The 21,322-nt window shown below is 33.9% G+C and overlaps 3 protein-coding genes across 4 annotated transcripts; 2 read left to right on the top strand and 1 right to left on the bottom strand.

The window, feature by feature from the left end:
• Positions 1-5,336: 5,336 nt before the first annotated feature.
• Positions 5,337-6,759, bottom strand: LOC110602866. The gene is made up of 3 exons (XM_021740450.2): positions 6,670-6,759; positions 6,191-6,405; positions 5,337-5,653 (listed from the first exon to the last, which is right to left on the bottom strand). Exons 1-3 carry the CDS (start codon positions 6,757-6,759, stop codon positions 5,353-5,355), a joined length of 606 nt encoding a protein of 201 aa, XP_021596142.1. The 3' UTR covers positions 5,337-5,352.
• Positions 6,760-9,566: 2,807 nt separating this feature from the next.
• On the top strand, positions 9,567-10,696 carry LOC110603889 (ferredoxin-thioredoxin reductase, variable chain, chloroplastic). The gene has a single exon (XM_021741877.2). The coding sequence runs from the start codon at positions 9,820-9,822 to the stop codon at positions 10,495-10,497; it is 678 nt and encodes a 225-aa protein (XP_021597569.1). The 5' UTR covers positions 9,567-9,819; the 3' UTR covers positions 10,498-10,696.
• Positions 10,697-10,975: 279 nt separating this feature from the next.
• Positions 10,976-15,995, top strand: LOC110603890. 2 transcript variants are annotated; one of them, XM_043951979.1, is made up of 8 exons: positions 10,976-11,968; positions 12,064-12,310; positions 12,420-12,474; positions 13,144-13,292; positions 13,417-13,484; positions 14,370-14,441; positions 15,508-15,609; positions 15,692-15,995. In XM_043951979.1, exons 2-8 carry the CDS (start codon positions 12,250-12,252, stop codon positions 15,830-15,832), a joined length of 648 nt encoding a protein of 215 aa, XP_043807914.1. In that variant the 5' UTR covers positions 10,976-11,968; positions 12,064-12,249; the 3' UTR covers positions 15,833-15,995. The 2 variants fall into 2 exon arrangements, with proteins under 2 accessions (XP_043807914.1, XP_021597570.1); XM_021741878.2 differs by having other exon boundaries at positions 13,417-13,481.
• Positions 15,996-21,322: the final 5,327 nt, after the last annotated feature.

The following is a 21,322-nucleotide window of genomic DNA, read 5'->3' on the forward strand; positions in this document are numbered from 1 at the left end:
TAAGAGTAGATCCATAGTTCCTTTCATGTTTTAATTAAGTTTTATGAGGTTTTATGGGGTAGAAATGCATGTGTAGGGTTATGTGAAGTTTATGGGTTTATTGTGCGTTTATGAACAATGTATGTTGGTTATGCATGTTTGATGTGTTGTAGATGAGGTTTAGGATAGTTTGAAGCCCCTAGGAGCTTGTATGCTTTAGTATGCATGTTGTAGAATAGAAAAATGCATGATTGAATGAGTTGGGAGGCGTTTATGCATGTTGAGCTGAGTTTCTGCCCTTTTGGGAGAAACCAGGTTCGACAGCCGAAGGGACTTTCGGCCGCCGAACCTGTCTGTGAGGCAAGCCTTTCGGCTGCCAAACCCTGCCCCCGAAAGTGGACTTTCGGCTCTGGAAGGGAGTTTCGGCCGCCGAAGGTGCCGCCGAATATGCATGAGTTTCGTCTCTGGAGGGAACCTTCGGCCGCCGAAAGTGCCGCCGAAGGTGCATGACTTTCGGCTCTGGAGGGCCTTTCGGCCGCCGAAAGTGCCCTGTTCAGCTCTCCTTTGCATGATTTCTATGGATGTTTTAAGGTGTTTTAGGGGGGCTTTGGGGAGTATTTTAGAGTCATGTTCATGGATGTTTGGTCCCTCATTTGAGTCCACCTGTGTAGGTTCGGACCCGAGGAACCGAGGACCTCAGCAGTGAGTTAGCTGCTTCAGAGTCTTTGAAGCTACAGCCAGAGGTGAGTGGAATAACTTTTTATGTTTCAAAGCAAATGAATAAGTTTTGAGCATGATACATGTATCACGTATGCCATGAGATATACTAGGTTGCTTGCATTAGAATTCACGAATATGCTGCATTGCAGAACTTGATGTTGATGTGGATGAATGTTGGATGATCCTTTAGCCGCACTACGATATGATATGATACGGTATGGTATGGAAGACCAGTGAGGCTCATTCTACGCCCCTGGCACTATTGGAATGAGTAGTGGGCTATTGGTGAAAAGTTCATCCTTGATGTGATTTGTTTGTGATGTGTTGCATTCCATGAAAGCATGAATTTAAATATAATGTTTTATTATTCTGTTCACTGGGCTCTAGTAGCTCACCCCTCTCCCTTAATCCCCAGATCTGCAGGTACAGGGTAGACCAGGAGGTTAGTAGGAGTAAAGTCATAAGTTATGTAATAGCTAGATGTGGACATGAACATGAAATTAATGTTATGTAAAAGTATAGTATAGAAATGTAATGTAATGATGATTATGAAGTTTAGAATTGTGCTTGACCATAGTATGTTATTAATCCCTTTTTGTACATGATCTAAATTGATTTATGATGAGTAATGTTAATGAATGAGGATGTTTTTTGTAACCAAGCTTAACATATGTTATGTTGTCCCATTAGAGTATTTGATGAGGACTCCAATGAGAGGTTTTATGTTATGTTTTGTGCATGCACAGGTTAAGCTTGGCGAATGAATAAAGGAATGAGAAAAGTTTTAATTTTTTATGAAATTGTCGATCATGTATGGGATTAAACAGATTTACAGGTTTATGAGAAGGCTTGCTACGGGTTCCGGCGACCTTAAGTCGATCTGGATCCTAGCGCCGGTAATGGTCCGATTTTCGGGTCATTACAGTCACTCTGCTGGTTCTCCATACCAGGAAAGACAACTCATCTTCTCCTCTATTCTTCCAGGATCTTCAGGCGGGATGGCAGTGCGTGCCATGCGGAAACCCACCTTCGCTCTGATACCACATGTCAAGCCACAAGATCTTTCAACTTGTCAACGTGCTGCACTTGTGAGGTTGTTCTCCCCAAAACCAACACAAGTAAGCCTTTTCAACAAACCTACAAAGCAATGGACGAATTTGGGACAATCACACTTGTAAATAAGAAGAGATTTTCTCAAGGAGAAAGTGTATTTCACTATAGTGGTTGTACAGATTACAAGAACTCTCTTAAAACCAATAGATTCTAATAATCTGCTTGTCTATTCACAATCTCATGGGACTCCTATTTATAGGCTAAGATAAGACAGTATTTAATGCTTCTTGGAGACTCCCCTGCCAATTATGGCATGTTGGTTCAACTCCCTTCGGGTCTAGATTCTTTCCCCCTGGCATGTTGGTTCAACTTCCTTCGGGTCTAGATTCTTCCCCCCCTGGCATGTTGGTTCAACTTTCTTCGGGTCTAGATTCTTCCTCCTGGCAGAATTTCTATGGGACGAAATTTGGAGGGTGACAATCTCCCCCACCAAAGTCCTTGACGCCCTCGTCAAGCTTCCTTTGCCTTGTAGGCATCGATCTTCTGCTTGAATTGCCACAATTCAGCCTCCTTCTCCCAACTCATTTCAGTTTCTATTATAAGAGCTTTTCCTTAGCTGTTTATAAACACTTTTCAATCTTTCAAGAATTTCAATAAGAGTTTTTGGCTTCTTACCGCTTGTTTGTATTGTTTTGCCTTAGCCAAAATGTTATTGGTTAAAACTCTTGATGATGTCTAATCAATCCAACTTCTACTGTTTAAGAGGTCAATTTTGTATCTTGATTCTTTTTTTGAATTTTTTTGTAATTTTCTATATTAAGGTTTTTCAATTATAAAGAGTCTTTCCTTATCTGTTTATAAACACTTTTCAATCTTTCAAGAATTTCAATAAGAGTTTTCGGCATCTTGCCGCTTGTTTCTATTGTTTCGCCTTAACCAAATGTTATTGGTTAAAACTCCTGACATGGTCTAATTAGTTCAAATTCTACCATTTAGGGATCAATTTTCAATCTTGATTATTTTTTTGGATTTTATTGTAATTTTTCATATTAGAGTTTTTTTACTATAAATACTCTTTCCTTAACCGTTTATAAACATTTTTCAATCTTTCAAGAATTTCAATAAGACTTTTCAGTTTCTTCCGCTTGTTTTGCCTTAGTCAAACATTATTGTTTAAAACTCCTAACATGTTCTAATTAGTCCAAATTTCAACGTTAGAGGATCAATTTTGCATTTTGATTATTTTTTTAATTTTTATTGTAATTTTTCATATTAGGATTTTTTTTATTATAAATAGTTTTTCTTTAACCACTTATAAACTTAAATCTTTCAATAATTTCAATAAGAGCTTTTTGCTTCTTGTTTCTATTGTTTCGTCTTAGCCAAACGTTATTGGTTAAAACTCTTGACGGAATCTAACCAATCCAAATTCCACTGTTTATGGGTCAATTTTGCATTTTTATTATTTTTTCAAGTTTTTTTCTAATTTTTCATATTAGAATTTTTTTTATTATAAATAGTCTTTTCTTGACCGTTTATAAACACTTTTCAATTTTTCAAGAATTTTAATAAGACTTATCGGCTTCTAACCTCTTGTTTCTATTATTTGGTCTTAGCCAAACATTATTAGTTAAAACTCCTGACGGAATCTAATCAGTCTAAATTACATCATTTAATGGGTCAATTTTGCATCTTGATTATTTTTTCAAATTTTTTTCATAATTTTTCATATTATGATTTTTTTATTATAAATAGTTTTTCCTTAACTGTTTATAAACACTTTTCAATCTTTCAACAATTTCAATAAGAGTTTTCGGTTTCTTGCCGCTTGTTTATATTATTTCGTCTTAACCAAACGTTATTGGTTAAAACTCTTGACGTGGTCTAATTAGTCCAAATTCTATCGTTTAGGGGATTAATTTTGCATCTTGATTATTTTTTCAGGTTTTTTTTGTAATTCTCCATATTAGTTTTCTATTATAAATAATTATTTCTTGACTGTTTATAAACACTCTTTAATCTTTCAAGATTGTTTCTATTGTTTCGTCTTAACTAAATTTTATTAGTTAAAACTATTGACGAGATCTAATCAGTTTAAATTTCATCGTTTAAGAGGTCAATTTTGCATCTTTACTATTTTTTTAAGTTTTTTTTTATAATTTTCCATATTATGATTTTTCTATTATAATTAGTCTTTTCTTAATGGTTTATAAACACTTTTCAATATTTCAAGAATTTCAATAAGAGTTTTCGGCTTCTTACTTCTTGTTTCTATTGTTTCGTCTTAAGTAAACGTTATTATTTAAAACTCTTGATAGAATCTAATCAGTCTCAATTCCACTATTTAGGAGGTCAATTTTGCATCTTGATTATTTTTTTTGTTTTTTTGTAATTTTTCATATTAGAGTTTTTCTATTATAAATAGAAGAACTTAATTGTTTATAAACACTTTTCAATCTTTCAAAAATTTCAATAAGACTTTTCGGCTTCTAACTTTTTGTTTCTATTGTTTCATCTTAGCTAAACTTTATTGGTTAAAACTCTTGACGGGATCTGAATCCTGAATTCTGAATCCTGAAACTGTAACCCCCGAACCCCTAAACCCTGAGACTCGAGACTCTGAACCCTGAACCCCAAATCTCTAAACCCATGAATCCTAAACCTTGAACCTTGAACCCCGAACCCCAAACACGGAACCCCGAACTCGAAATCCTAAAACCCCTGAACTCCAAATCCTGAAATCTGAACTTTAAACCCCTGAATGCTTGAATCCTAGGACCCTGGGACCCGAGACCCTAGACCTTAAACCTTGAAACCTCCAAAACCCTAGCCCTAAACCCTGAAACCCTAAAACCCAATACCCTGAATCTTGAACCTTGAAACTCCTGAACTATGAATCTAAACCCTCAACCATCACCGAAACCCCGAACCCTGAACCCTCGAACTCCAAAACTCTAAATCTGAATCCTGAACCCTACAACCCTCAAAACTCTAAAATACCCTAAAACCCTCAAACTCAAAATCTAGAACCCCTCAAAAACCCTAAAATACCCTAAAAACCATGAACCCTCCAACCCTAAAATATCCTAAAAAAAACCCCAAACTCCCAAACCCTCGAACCCTAAACCCCTCGAAAACCCTACAATACCCTAAAAAACCCCAAATCCCGCACCCCTGAACTCCGAACCCTCGAGCCCCGACCCCTTACCCCTGAATTATTATTGTGAGAGCATTTTGATAATAGCTTTTTTTTTGGTCAATTTATCAACTTGGTATTAATGCTTTTCTTTGTAGGCTTATTGAAGAAGATCTATCATGCTACCACCAAAAGGTTATTGTGTGTGTTTTTGGAATCTGCTTTAGTTTCTTGGCAATCTGTTTTTGGAATCTGTTTTTGAAATTGAAATCCACACCCTATCATAAACAGAACAAAAACCACAACAGGTGAAAAACAAAACAAAATACATATATATATATATACACCAGAAATCCAATTTTGTAGAGTTGCCTCTTTAGTCTTTATGACAACTGAATTATTCATGTGATTAGGAAATTTCTAAAAACAAAGATACTTCACTTCAAGCCATCCTGCTTTTGCTTTTATGCAGCGCCCTTGAGGTGTGCAGGTACATGGTAATCATCTGTAACAACCAGCTCATGTTCACCCTTGTAATCTTTCTCTACCTCGTCAAAGTAGTCCTCGCGGGCATTATCAGCTAACATAAGGGAAACTAGCCAAAAGAGGGTTGAATCGAGAGAAATAAAAGCACCACCACCGAGTAGACCAGTCTTAGCAGTGGGGCAATCTGTCTCAAGATTGTGATGAACTTTGCGATTCAAGTGAAAATGCTCTGTGATTGTTGGCCATAACAATAAAGCAGCTGCTAATCCCGCCGTAAACCTGAGATGGGCACACATAAAAACATGTCCTACATGCCAACAAGAGAGAAAGAGAGGGAGAGAAAGATCAAATGTAAAATGGAAAAAAAAATTGGTTATTTTCGCACATGATAAGGCAACCCCAACAGAACAATCTCTCAGTGTTCTGCTATGAATCAGGCATTTGTAATCTAGGATGGGCGGCTTCTATGTGGCCCTTCAGCAACCACAAAGCAAAATAGACCAGTAAAAAAACTTTTTTTTTTCAATATATTTTATTGCCAAAGAAGCACACGGCATAAACTGCGCAAAACACAAAGCCTTATACCTCCCATCCACAGCAGGCCTATACAGATTAGGCAAATGCCCATCCTCTCCTATCTACAGCACTAAAAGGGCCATCTACTGAGACAGCAAAAATCAATCAAAACCTTAGTAGAAAAAAGCACTATTAGTTGAACAGTGACCGAACAAGCATTTTTATCAGCACCCTCTCTGCAAAGTACTAGTCAATATAAAACACAACATTGGTATAGCAAAATGACAAATTTATGCTTACAAGGCAATGTTGAAGAATACAAGGAAACTGGTACTTCGAAACATTGTAGACTGCGGAACAGATTTCCCTTTGTAAGGATAAAATAGAGAGAGAAAACCGGCCACCCCAGATGCTACTAGAAATCCGAAAGAGAGATATCCCAAGACAACAGTAGGATCGGATGGATACTTGCAAATAACAACACCTTTACCAGTGATGGGAGTTCCAGCAGCAGGCTAAAAACCCCAACCCACCCAACAGAAAAAGAAAATTAAAATTAAAACGTTCAAGTGAACAACAAAATAAAAGAAAAGGCAAACAACGGAAAGAAAAAAAATTATTACGTAGAATTGTTGTATACAATGGTTAGATATTAATTATTGGCTATGGTTGAAGCTGTATGGAAACTATATAATCCACCATAACCAATAGATATGATAAGATTGTAAAATTTCCCGTAAGAAAGGGTCCAATTCAAATTAAATGCAGAAGATCAATACCTTCTTATTTTCGGCGATTATCCCAAAAAAGAACGATATGGCCCCAAGAGTCGCAACAATCAGAGACATTTGACGAACAGTGACAGCCATCCCTTGACGCTTCAATAAATTACAAAGTAAGAGAATATGAAATTACATGCACAATACAAGGGCGCAATTTTCTTCTCTATTGGTTCAGAAATCTAAACAGAATATTTCAAAACATATAGAGAGAGAGAGAGAAAAATCAAACCAAGAGGTTGAAAAAGCTGTGGAATCAAAAGTTAGAATTACCGTCGCAATCAAGATTGGTGTGATTCAATTGAGAACACGGAGAATTATGAAAGATTGCCCGTAGAGGCGACGAAGTTGCTCTACGCACCCTAAACCCTAAACCCTAATGTGTGTTGCATGCTCCACTAAGGGCGCTATTGGGAGAGGGGTAATGACTAGATGCTAAATGCTCCCTTTTAGTGACCTTTGGAGATAAGGTAATGACCTCGAGGTATAGTAATAAAGGGGAAGGAGAAGCCAATAGAGCTTGAGGTCATCTAAAAGTCTTGAGTTCATTTCACTCAAAATTTAGGCAAGAGGCCTCCTGAGACAGAATTGATGCAAGAGGCCTCTTGAGATAGAATTCAAGCAGAGGCCTCTCATATATTTTTAATAGGAATGGTGCGAAAATATTAGATATGACATAGGAGGGACGATGTGCAGTACTTTAAAAGTGAACTTGATGAGCAGTAATCAATGGCATGAATTACATGCTAATGCCTATGAAGTAGGCTTGGGTGAAATCTCAGAACCTCAATCCTTGTCGTGGGTTGGAGGTAAATAATTTTCTCTTCAATATGAACTTATTTATTAATATTATTGAGAATTGTGACTGTGCAGACATATAGAGCGTAACATTTGTATGGTCAAACTATAAAGTTAAATCTATTCGAAGAAGGAAAGTGTAAAATCCTATGGATAGAGAATTGTCACACTTTACATGAGAAAAGGGTGATGTGCAATGGAAACTTAATGAAAGGGAACCTTCTCGCGTCAAATGGGTATAATATTACTTGTGTTTCCTGTCCTACCTGTGTGGTTGAGCAAGAAAGAGACCTCATAGCCAAATAAAATTTCTCACACGTAGGACAATATGTAGGAGGACTGAGATAGGTCAAGAAGTACAGGTTGCTCAAGGCAAGTGATGAGGCAAGTCGATTTTGTGAGTTACGCTGAAAGCGACATTTGAGTAAACTACATTCCTAGGTAGAGAGAAATGAGTTAAAATGTACAGAATGGCGGAGCTTACGAAGGGGAGGACTGTAAGACGTACAAAGGAGGAAGAGAGTACTGAGTGAGTTCTTTTGAAAGTGGAGACATCGCTTTCATAGGAGGATTCGTTGAACCCAGAATCCTGGAATCCTATAACCCCGAAACTCTAGAACCCTAGAACCCTCAACCCTATGAAGCTGAAAGTAGAATTTTTGTCAAAAACTGAAGAAGAAGTGTTCATATTCATTACTATGAAGCTTAAAGTAAATAAAAATTACTTTAAGTGTGGAAATAAGAGAAGTGGTCGGGGATTTTCTGAAATACAAAAATCTCTTGTAAGTAAAAATGGTATTTGGAGGACAAATAGAGTTTTTATCTAACGGTTTCGACTGTATCTTTTGAATATAGCTCGTAGAATAAGACAGTCATCATTTATGGATAGGAACAGGTACAGTGATATTAGTAGGAAAAGGTCAATCTAAATGAGTCACGTGCCTCAGATCGTGAATACAACTGTCACCTTTGAATCTGAATAATCGAAAATTAGCGAGGGAACCTCGGGTGTAACACAACAATCGCCACAAAATAAGTCATGACCTGTCATCATAAGATAGTGCTACGTGGCAAGATTCTGATAAGCCAATATACAATCCTCTCTAAAAGGAAGACCCAGACACCATAGCACCTGATTCTTCATCAAGACTCGCCCTCCTCTGAAGAGATCGAGTCTTCACATAAAGTTGTCATTAACAGGCACAATTCAGCAGATTCTCATTACACTTGTAATTACGAAATTTCTAATTAATTAGCCAGTTGGATTTCTTATCAATTAGCCGATACCTGCTGGATTTTTAAAAAATATTATAATTAACTCTATTTTTTTATAGTATAAAAACTGAATAATTGCAGAAATAAAGATACGCATTATTACAAACTTTTTTTGAGCTCTAAACAATCATTTCCATTTATTTTTTTTTATTTATTGATTTGAGCGTTAGAGTTACTATCATAGGTGAAAACCACTTCATATTCTCTTTCTTACAAATTGATTAATATAGCTACTTTTATAAAAAAGAATATAATGTGATTTCATAATTATTTAATTTTTTATATGATCTCTATTGTTTAAAAATATTTTTTAAAGTGGAAAATTAAATTTTTTTTTTCCATTATTATGTTTTCAATTATGAAAATTCATGAGAAAATAGATTGAATTGTATTTTATAAGTTTTAATGTTTAAATAAAGTTTGTCTTTTTAAGATATATAAATATATTATTAAAAAAATAACTAAGGTAAGTTTTATCAATATCCAGTTACTATAAATTCAAAAAAAAATGTTAATTTATCCACATAAAAATTAAATGAAATCTATATGATTGGGTCCGACTCTAGAGGTAAATTTTTCTTATAACAATTATTATATTTTCCGTACTGTCAGCGTATATTTTTACCTCTTATTTACATATAATTAAAATAAATGGTAGAAAATAAGAGAGGAATTTCACTTTATATTGTTTGAGAAAGGAAAAAAATAAAAAGGAAAATGAAAATATTTTTTCTCCACTTATTTTGTCACTAAATTAGAAGCAGAATGATAAAAGAGTAGAAATTTAGCATTGAAAATTGTGAAATTATTTTTTATTAAAAATAAATATTATTTTTTTGTTCTTTTACTTATCCAAACCCTATTAAAAAGAAAAAAAAAAAATATTTTCCTTGCTTCTTTTACTGCCCTCCTCCAAAGTTATCCAAGCAGAGGAATAGGATAGGGCACATTTGGTTGATAAAGAACCGTATGGGTTTCAACTGAATAATTATCCCTCATTGTGGGGGGCCGAAAACTAAACTGATTAAAGTCGCTGCTGAACTTTCTGGCACGGACTGTTGGGAAAACTAAGACAGAATGAGCTCAACGACTCTGGCTTTACCGTCGGCGGGGGGAGCAGCTTCAGGTTGTTCTTCCCTCAATCGCCCCATTGCCTTTATATCTTCGGCGTTCCGTTCTATAGATATGAGCGTCTCTACGGTGACGTTGTCGAAGAAATCTCTTGTATGCCTTTCATCATCATCATCATCATCATCATCTTCTTCTCCTTCTTCAGCAATACTGCCTGCTACTCGTACCAACATTAATAATGGTTCGATGATGATAATTTGCTCCGTCAAAGGACGCTACTGCTACTCAACTATCCCCGCTGGTATAATGATAACAGAGAGAAGGAAGAAGAGGTTGATTCCGTGTGATGTCGCATTGAGATCCAACATTTCGGCTTCATCATCTTTATCTTCATCGTCAACAACTGTCACCCAAGCAGAAGAAAAGGGGGAAGAAGCTGCTAAGAAGATTGGGGCGAGGGTTCGAGTGAAGGTTCCCTTGAAGGTTTACCACGTGCCTCGCGTGCCTGAAGTAGATCTGACTGGGAAAGAAGGTCATCTCAAGCAGTATGTTGCCCTCTGGAAAGGCAAACGAATTTCCGCCAATCTACCCTACAAGGTGGAGTTCATGCTGGATATTGAAGGCCGTGGCCCTGTCAAATTTTTTGCCCATCTCAAGGAGGACGAGTTTGACTACCTTGAATAGTATTTTACAATTTCATCTGCTTTGCTGCTTCCCCTGCCAGACGAGGCAAATACTGCTCTGTTTCCATTTCCCTTTTATTATCTCTTTACTTAATCATACCCTTGTGTAATGCAGTATTAAATGTAGTTTACATGCTTAATTGTTGTTCTTATTTTTCCCATCTTATATTTTTCTGTATCAATATAAGAATTTATGCTTACCTGCTTCTTGTACATTTGATTTTGGATATCAGTGAAGCAATGTGGGATCGAGAAAACGCTTCTCTTAAAGACGTTTGGCATCTTTATTGTCCCATGTTATATAAATAAATCAATGCTCTTTCGCTGTTTCTCCAGGAATATTTTTTTTCAATGCATAGCTCTTGTTTGGTACTCCATTCTTTTGTTTGTGTTCATTGTTCCCTTTCCATTTTTAGTTTACAATACTTTACATGTATCTTTATTTTGTCATTTCTCTGAGGCTTTGCTTCTTTTTCTGAATTTAAAATCTTTTCTAATTTACAGATTGATGTTTAGACATCCATCAATAATATAGATTATTGCGTTCACATCAACAAAACATTTGTTCAGTTGAGCTCTTAATATGTTTTCATTTGTTGTTACCCTTACCCTTTGTTTGGATTTAAGGGAAATGGAGAGAAGAGAAAAGAAAAGAAATCTTGATTTCTCAAATTTCTCTTGTTTGGAGAGGACAATTTGCATTTCTCAAATTCCTACAAGTAACCGAAAGTGTTCCCTCAAATTTGTGAGAAACGGGTGAAAATACCTAAAGTATTGTTCTTTCCCATCTTTTCTTTTGAGGTAGAAATTTGATTTTCCTTATATATTAATAATTATCCAGAAAACATAAAGCAAATCAAATTTATTTTCTCTTCATTTCCTTATACAATTAAGGATCCAAACAAATTATTAATGACGAAAAGGAGTGGAATATGGTTATGCATAACATCAGCAATTAATTTTTCTGTAATGGAACTTTCTTGAAACCAAGGATGGCTATCTCCTTCCATATAGCTTCAGTTTCTTTTAGTGTAAACACTGGTTTCAGTCATCCTTTTTAGTTCCACCGTACCTTGCCAATATTGGATTACTGGTCTAGATGAAGCTAGTCCTGGCTGTCTTCAGTAAAACCAGACTTTGCGTGCTAGGTTTTCCAGCCAATCGTGTTGGATAGGCAACAGTGTTGAGAGTTGCAGAGATAGTCTTCTGGACTTGAGCATGTATCCTAGTAACAAAACAGCAGAACTAACCACCATTAATCCACGGAATTTGCTTTCTGGTCCAGCAGGTAGTCCCTGATGTTTTTCTTTGGTCCTATGTATCCACCTCCATATGAGCTTAAATGCAAACTTGAAGTTCTTGCCGTAACTTCTCTTTGCAGGTTCTGAGATATATAAGGAGATGTTGGCAAAGGCCCTTGCTAACTACTTTGGTTCTAAATTACTCATATTTGATAGCCATTCTTTCTCTGTGTAAGCTAAAAACATTCTGGATTCTCTTGTAACACTTTCTCATCTATATGATGTAAACATTAACTTTTGTTGAATCTCCAATTATGAATATGTAGGGTTTGTCTTCAAAGGAAGCTGAGTTTTTGAAGGATGGATTTAATGCAGAAAAATCCTGCATCTGTACCAGACAAAGCCCTACGATCGCCAACTCATTAAAAAGTGTGAATCCATCAGGTCTTGAAGCAGGTACACCTAGTTCTTCAAATGCACCTTCTTCCTTTGGTCAGGGATCTCAACCAAAGATGCATATTGATGCTGTACCCTCTTCTTCTGGGACATCCAGAAATCTGTTGTTTAAAATAGGTAGGACTGGCCATCCGTATTTGGTCTTCCTTTTTGTTTGACCTTTTAGTTCTATTCAGTTCCCTTGGATTCTAATTTAGCAAGATAATTACAAACTATGTTCTTCCAGGTGATAGAGTAAGGTACATTTCTGGTGGCTTATATCCATCAGCATCTTCATCAAGATACTAGTATTGGCCAGAATTTGTTAAACTTTCTAGTGATCATTTATGTGGTTCTGTGAACTTGAGTGCAGTGATGTTTAGATGAGTCCTTATCCTTTTTCTTAACATTACATTGAAACTCTGTTTCTCTTAAGTGAAACTTAAAGGGGAATTGATTGATGGGTTTCCACTATCTGAACTGGGGATGTATTTTGACATAAACATGTCAGTTACAGAATTCCACCTCATCATGATCCAAAGTGTAATGCTTGAAATAATAGCCGACAAACTGGGCAAATATTTTTTTGGATATGAGAAGCATCAAGCAGGGTCTACTGTTGAAGTAGATGCCAAATGTAGTCCAATGCCAAAATTAAGAAGATAAATGATGATGATTCATGTGATTTTTGTTTTTCTAATTTCTAGTTGTTGAGACTAGTTATAGACTTGGAATTCAATACCTGTCTAATTGTGCTGGTTCATATTTGCATATGCTAGCGTAAGACGTTGGAACAAATGTAGAAAACATATTCTGGAGATATTTAGAGCCTCATGCTATTCTCAAGCTGTTGCCTCATAAGGGCTGGACTTGAAAATTTTTTTGATTCTTGCCTTATATTTGTCATTTGGCCCTTTTGGCACAGCATATGGTTGCTTACTCTGTTAATTATTTGTTAATTTAATCTGTAGGGATCCACCTAATGGAATTCATGGAAAGGTCGAACTAGATTTTGAGGACAATCCTTTGTCAAAAATTGGGGTAAGGTTTGATAAACCTGTAACCGACGGGGTTGATCATGGAGGCCTTTGTGAGGGAGGTCATGGGTACTTTTGCAATGGTAATGTTGTACTGTTCTATATGAATTTTCATGTGCTTTGACTTCATCAGAAACCCTTTTCTTTTTTTCCTCAAACTTTTCGGACTCCAACTGACTGGAGATATTTCTCACTTTCTTTCTCTAGTTATTGATCTTCATTTGGATAATGTGGAAGATTTGGACAAGTTACTGATCAATACATTATTTGAGGTAGTGATACTCAAGTGATGATGATATGATTCAATTTGATTTGGCTTTGTGTTGTTTTCCATTTCCTGGCCTCTTATATACTTCTACGAATGTTTTATCCGGCTGTACACAACGAGAGCAGAAACTCTCCTTTTATTTTGTTCATGAAAGATGCAGAGAAATCAATTGCAGGAAATCCAGACACATGCTCTACATTTAAAAGCAAACTTGAAAAGCTTCCTGATAATCTGGTAGCAATTGCTTCACACACACAAACTGACAATTGCAAAGAAAAGGTAATATTTTGGTCACAGATTAAACCCGGGGAGTGAGGGTGTTCCAAATGTATTTTGAATTTTATTTACCAATTTTCTTCTATGCTGAAGCACCAAAAATTTCAAATTTGAGGCATCTTGGTATTATTCTTCCTCAGAATTCAACTGAGAGAAAAATCGCAAAAGATATTGAAAAATTTGAAAAATGTTATTTATGAACGTGCATGTCGAAGTTCCTCTACGCATATAACAGGCAGCCTTCTGTTAAATATTGGGAGTTGCTAACTGAAAATAACTTAAAAGAAAAGTTATTCAAGTACGTGAACTGTAGATTCAATGTGCTTTATTCTTCATTGATGTAGGTTTAAGTATTCAAAAGGGAATTATATAGATGGGTGACCTTGGTCAAGAAAATTGAAGCGTTCTAGACTTCTAAAACAATTACATTTAACCTGTGGCGTTGGTGTTTAAACTCCCTTCTAATATATACTAAAACTTATTTACCCTTATTTTTGTGCAGTGAAAGTCAGAAGCCTACAAATTGAGCCTATTCTGTGATTTAAATTTGCTTTTAGTTTTATTATAAAAAATTATGATCCATTTTCAAACCCTTGAATTTGTTTTCTTCTTGCAGTCGCATCCTGGAGGTCTTCTTTTCACAAAATTTGGTAGCAATCAAACTGCACTTCTTGACCTGGCTTTTCCGGTAGTGATTCTTTCCTCTCCTCTCTCCTTTTTGGTTTCCAGTTGTAGACCTTTTCTTTTTCCACTGCAGGAGTCTTTGAACATCTCCTATTTGCACAAGATTTGCCTTAAAAGTTAATTTTTCTTTTTCTTTCTTTTCTCATTGGTTCTGATGGCATGTGGTAAATAGAAGTGGAGGTCTACAGGTGCTTTGCTGTGCAAACCGATGTAGTGATTTCATTTTTATCTTTTGGCTCAAATGTTTATTATCATAAGTATTTTACATTTCAATATACTCTGTTCTTTATGGCTATTGTTAAGCTAAAGTAGTTGATGTTTCAAGTAAGAAAGTGTAAAAGGATGACTCGATCAACAATGGTTCTAAATCTTCTAGGAATTTATTTTGCAATACAGTTCCATAAATGTTAAGTGTGTATTATACTAGAACACAATAAATTTTTGGTGTTGGCAAAAGTTGTGATGCAATGCAAATCAGCTACTATTTTTTTCCTTTTCTTTTCCTTCTTCTCAGGGCCTGTTTGCATTGCTGTTGGAGCTCCTGCTAAGAAAAACAATTTCTTAAATATAATTGTTAGAGTATTAAAAATTGATTAAAAAATAAATTGATATGTTTTAACCTTAAAAATACTAAGTTAACAAAACAGTTTTTCAAATTTCTTTTTTTCAATAGTATTTAAAATGGTATTTTTTTCTGAGAGCTGTCCTTTTTTCCCTAAAACTCAATGCCAAATAGGGTCTAACCTATTTTAGAGTTTCTCTCAACCTTCCAACTGTGGTCTGCTATTTCCATTTAGAGGGCCTGTTAAATGTTAATTCCAATGTGCGTTAGGTTTTTCAGATGTGATGCAAAAGACAGACTATGTATGAACCTTTTTCTCTGTGTCTCTTTCTCTCTTCATATAAATGCATAGCATACTTATATATATGTATGAATGTGTCTGTTTGCATGTGTCTGCATCTTCATGTGTGCATAGGTGTGATGTATACTGGTTGGTGATCAGGCATTAAAAGGTTATCATGTCACATATGCGTATAATGAGTGATCTCTTGCCATATGGTTTTATCAGGATAGCTTTGGAAGACTTTATGACAGAGGGAAAGAAGTGCCAAAGGCAACAAAAGTTCTGACTAAACTTTACCCGAATAAAGCAGTTATTCACATGCCACAGGTCTGTGTAATGGACACTGTACCATTATTACAGCTATTATATTGGGGTATGATATATTATTGAATTGTATAAAACATTGCAGGATGAGGTGCTTCCAGCATCTTGGAAGCATCAATTGGATCGAGATGTAGAAACCCTCAAAATGAAGGGAAATTTGAATCACCTTCGTGCTGTGAGAAATCTTTCATACGCTAAGCTATGGCATTTGATTGTTATTTCTTAGAACATTTTATCATTAATACAATATGTAAAGGGGCGGTTTGAAATTTGGTATGTGTAATACTTAAGAGTCAATTACTTGTCCATGTCTGGTCAGTTTGCCTCTGCTACTGAAACATTATGTTGGCTCACATCACTGGTCCTTATAATAAAATAATCTTCAATGACGTATGAATGTTCAGTGTGCACAGTAAAGGCATTAGAAATTGCTCCTTCCAGTTATCATTAACAAGTATATTGTGGCCTAGCAGATACCAACTATCAAATCTGTGAGGAGCAGCTTCAACTTAGATAACGTCTGGTTTTGATTGTCGATTTTAGGGGTCTGTTTTATATTCTTTTTCCTATGTTGTTTCTGGTTAACAGTTGAAACTTCCCATTCTACTCGTATGGCATCTTTGCTAGCTATAGCTAAAACAAGAAGAATATGAGCTGCCAGAGCCATCTGGCTTCTCGTCTATATTAACTGATTTTTCGGTTTGTCGTAAAAATCATGTTTATGCTACCGTGTTTCCTAGAATTGGTCTCTTCTCAAAGTTGGTCCCATATCAGTCATCCTGAGAATTCTTGGAATTTTTTTGTTTATAGCTGGTTGAAGTCCTTTTGTTGGTTGAGCAATGAAGCTTCTAGATTTCTGTTGTGGAACTAGAATTTCAAGATTGGAGGGCCGCGAGTAGGCTTGATAATAGTAATAAGAAAAAAACTTAGATTTCAAGGACTCAACAGATTTGAGGGCTTTGTTGAAAAGTTCAAAATTTAGGGTTGGAATATGTACTTTTGTATAAAATATATGGGTAGGAAATGAGAACTTGCTAAGAATGACAGTAACATAGTCCTGTCTCCTGTGATAGAAATAGGCCTTTGGAGGGATTAAAAAAAATGAGAAAGTTAGGTTGTAAGCTGTACATGAAATTGCAGTAAATTAAAGATTCATGTGAGAAGACTCTGGTGTTTCCTGTTGGATGGGCAACAGTGTTGAGAGTTGCAGAGATGGTCTTCTGGACTTGAGCATGTATCCTACTATTGCAGTGTTGCCTTGAGAAACTAAAGATTCATCTAAGAATCTGGAGTTTCATTTGTTGGACAATAGGCTAAATTTCTGCAGTCATCTAATGTTGAAGTGATAATCATAATCTAATTTTGGATAGTTGTATAGAGCTAGAATTCTTCATATGGCAGTCAAGTGCAATCAAATGTTGGAATTCAGCGACTGCTTTCAAGTGATTAGATTTCTCCATAATCTGTTTTCCAAGAAAATTGTCGAAGTTTCCTTTCAGTTTGAATGAAGTCCTTGTCCTATTCTGTTGGTAAAGTGAATGCTCAATGTTCAAAGATTTTTTTTATTATTATTGTTATTTCTCTTCATAGAGGAAAGCTTTTTATTGCAATGCGCTCTGGACCTGCTTTTATTTGCTTATTTTAATCCATATTTTCTTATTTCGACTATTTCACATTGATCTTTGTTTTGTAGTCTTCCTAGTCGAATATATATCCTTTTCTTTAGTTAGCAGACATGTGATTAGCACGTGATTGTTCTGAACATATAAATACTCTTGACTTTACTCTTGTAATTAATTCGATTCTTCCAGACGTAATAGCTCACTCTCAGTTTCTCTCAAACCATCAGTTTCACATCGTTCTCCGCTATTGGTGTTGTTGGACTTTGAGCAATGAAAGTGTTATGGTTCCGGGTTGTGGATCTGGTTATGGGTCTGTGGACTAAGAGTATGGGTATGACAGGAATTTGAGTGTTTGGGTTAAGAGTCTTTTTACGATCTCTGGTCATTAATAATTCAGGCTCTAAAAGAGGGAACATGAAACCTCTGAGACTTAAAGCGTTCAAGACTTGACTGATTTTGGAAGTTGTCCTCTTCATTGATGTTATTGCTTAAATACAGAAAGAAAGTATAACCGCTTCTTACATCAAATGAGCACTACTTCAAAATGGAAAAACACTCTCCTCAACTAACCACATGAAATAAGAAGTGGTTTTATATCAAAGGAGCACTACTTCAACATGGAGGAACACCCTCCTCAACTAACCACATGAAATAAAAAAGTGGAGGAATACCCTCCTACAAACAGGAAATCATTAAAACAATTAATTAAAAGATAGCTGAAAGATAACTGAAATATTTGACTAATGTAGAGGCTCAATATGCATCTGCTTTGACTTGTATCCATGACTGAATCGGATATAAATTTGCAGTGGTTTGGTAACAGAAATCTGATGGCTTGATCTTTGTTGGAATTCATTTATATATCTTCCGGTTGTTATCAATGTTGTTTTGAGTTGGCCAAGTGTTCATTTGAGGAAGCCTTTATGATTCTACTCGTACCTTAAACTTGCTTGCTGCACTGTATAGCATCATCCAAGGCTCCCCTCTTGTTCGGGATTTTTTTTCTAAACTTGCATTTCTTGATCAGGAATGATGGGTTTATGTGTATGCGTTTGTCATGCCCATTATCTTATCATCGAGTCACCAAATGATTATTTTTGTTGTCAACTTACCCACCAATCTTTATGCAATGAACTTTCTTATACATATTTTAAGGGTGTTCAGTTCATGAAATTCAATTAATGCAATTCAAATTCAAATTAACAAATTTAGTTAAATAGTTATATTGGACCGATTTGTATATTTTATTTAATTTATATAATTTTTTTATTGATTAATTAATAAATAATTATTTTATATTTAATTATATATTCTAATTTTAATTTTGTTTTTCTTTTTTTAATTTTTGTGTTTAATTTGAATATAATATTAACTATTTTTATTTTTATATTATTATTAGGATGTAATATTTTTATTTTTATTTTTATTTTTATTTTTATTTTTATTTTTTAAAAAATTAAAACTAATCATATTTTTCCACTTAGAATATATTTTGCTAAGACGTTATTTTATTTTTTTACAATTATTTCAGGTGCAATAGGTTTTTATTTTTGTAAAATTAAAATTAGCCATATTTTTTAAAGAAATTAAAATAATACATAAATTATTTATTTTTTTAATTTCTGTAAAATTAAAATTAATCATATTTTTAAGAAAAATTAAATTAATATATAAAAATTATTTTAATTTTTTAATTCATGTAAAAGTAGTCATATTTTTAAAAAAGTTAAAATAATATGTAAAATATATTTTATTTTTTATTTTATTTTTAATTTCTATGAAATTAAAATTAATTACATTTTTAAAAAAATTAAAATAATATGTAGAAATTATTTTAATTTCTTTATTTTCTGAAAAATTAAAATTAAAATTTTGAAATTAATTTTTTTTAGTTTATAAGATTCAAAAGTGTATAATTTATAAAATTAATTAAATGTGTTTTTGCTTTTTTTATTATATGAAATGTAATATTTAAATTTAATTATTTTATTTTTATTTAATTATTTAATTTAATTTTATGATATCTTTTATTTATATTTTTCAGTTGTGTTTTTATTATATTAATAAATTTATAATTGAGATCTAGATGATTTTTCATTATATTTCATAATTAATATAACGTTAATTATTAAAATTTATTTTAATGGTTAATATATGAATTGAATTAAATTTAATTAGAAAACTAAATAACTATGTGTTGTGATGGATGGAAATGATTTAGATCTAAATTTGACTCAAATTAACCATTCAACACTCTATATCGCCAACAAATATACCACCAACCAAAAATTTATTAGAATGCTGGCTTGTAAGTAGCAAAATGATAAAGGATAAAAAAACAATATTTAACTTAATTTTTTAAGAAATTTTATTTTTTTTTAGCAATCACTCGTATAAAATGATGCTTAAAAGATTATACTTATTAATGTTGTGCGCATGAACAATTCAAACAGAAATTAAATGTTTTACTTATGTAAAAGATTACATTATCAAGAAAATAAAAATTTGTAAACTACAATACTTGTGTCATAACTAACAGTTTCATTTTTATTTAGATCTTGAAGTACTTGTACCTATCATTAAGATCTTGTCATCCCCTCCTCCAATCATCTATTTGGCTGCCCTCAAAAACTCTCTGTTGGATGCCTAAATATCTGCCATGTAGAAATGAAGAAACAATACTAGATAAGAGTTTTAATAATGATGAAAAGAATATAGAGTATACTCAACCTTCAGCTCAAACTTATTCGGAACTCAATACAGTTAAGTAATTGAGAAGCACATCTACGGTAAAAAAAATTTGATATACCAAGATCTACACTGCTAGACATAAATTTAGATATTTCAAATATTTTGCATATTAAAATATTTCAAATAAAAATAACAACAAAAAAATCATAATTAGATAAAGAACATGCAAGAATTGATCCCGAAAGCAGCCCCAATTATCCTGAAATTCAATATCACTAATGTCATGGAACGATAATGGCATCACCTTGAAGCCCTTATCTGCATCATAGAGGGGATCATGCTCCATTGACTGATAAGTCAACTGCCATTAAAGTAATAGATAAAATTTTTTAGATTCATTTGCTAAGCAATAGCTCAGGAAAAAAAAAAAAAAGCAAAAATAAAAAATAAGAAGGGGAGGGAGAGAGTTCTACTTAATATAATTAACTAAAAGACAAGAATTAAATGTTGTAGCCCCAAAAAGTACCACTATTCTATATTAATCATCCTTGATAAGATGCATGTTCGGTGAATAACTAATTAAAACAAATAATTTATGAGAGAGAGAGTTCTACTTCGGCTCAACCTTCAAATTGAGGAGAAGGCTAATTATTGTGTCACTCATCAATAGATAAAAAATTGTGTGCGTGAGAGAGGGAGTTTCATTAAATAGTTTACACGTGTATGACTTTATTTTACCTCTTTAGAATCATACCAAATTTGCTTCTTTATGACTGATAGCGGTTGTCGAAACCGTCAAAAATAAATCTATTTTCAATTAATAATTAAAAACTGTAGATAATGGCAATAGGGTTGAACCACAGGAATTTAACACTACGGATCTTCCTAATAATGATTTGGACAAATAAATAATAAAAGTAAAATAAAAAGAGAGGGTTTGTTTGGATGATAGAGAACTAAAATTAAAACTAAGTAGAAAAAATCAATAATTAAATAGATGAGTAATTCAATGGGAGAAGGATTCTAGTTGAAGTATGGATCTATTTCAGTTGTTTAGAATTGATCATTGATTCTTTAATACTCCTATTTATTTCAATAAATTAGTTTAGGTTGTGGAAGACATTTCTCACAACTAAATTTCTTCTTAGTTTTAGTTTGACTAGGAAACGTTCGCTAATCAAACACTATTCTTTAATACTCCTATTTATTTCAATAAATTAGTTTAAGTTGTGGAAGACGTTTCTCACAACTAAATTTCTTCTTAGTTTTAGTTTGACTAGGAAACGTTCGCTAATCAAATACTAGTTAACAAGTTGCTAAAGAACGTTTTTGGGATTTTTTACTTTTCAACTGTTAACTGCATTAAGACTTAGAGAAACTTAATTCTAACATTGCCAACCGCG

This window comes from Manihot esculenta, chromosome 16 (assembly GCF_001659605.2).
Source record: "Manihot esculenta cultivar AM560-2 chromosome 16, M.esculenta_v8, whole genome shotgun sequence".
Lineage (NCBI taxonomy): Eukaryota > Viridiplantae > Streptophyta > Magnoliopsida > Malpighiales > Euphorbiaceae > Manihot > Manihot esculenta.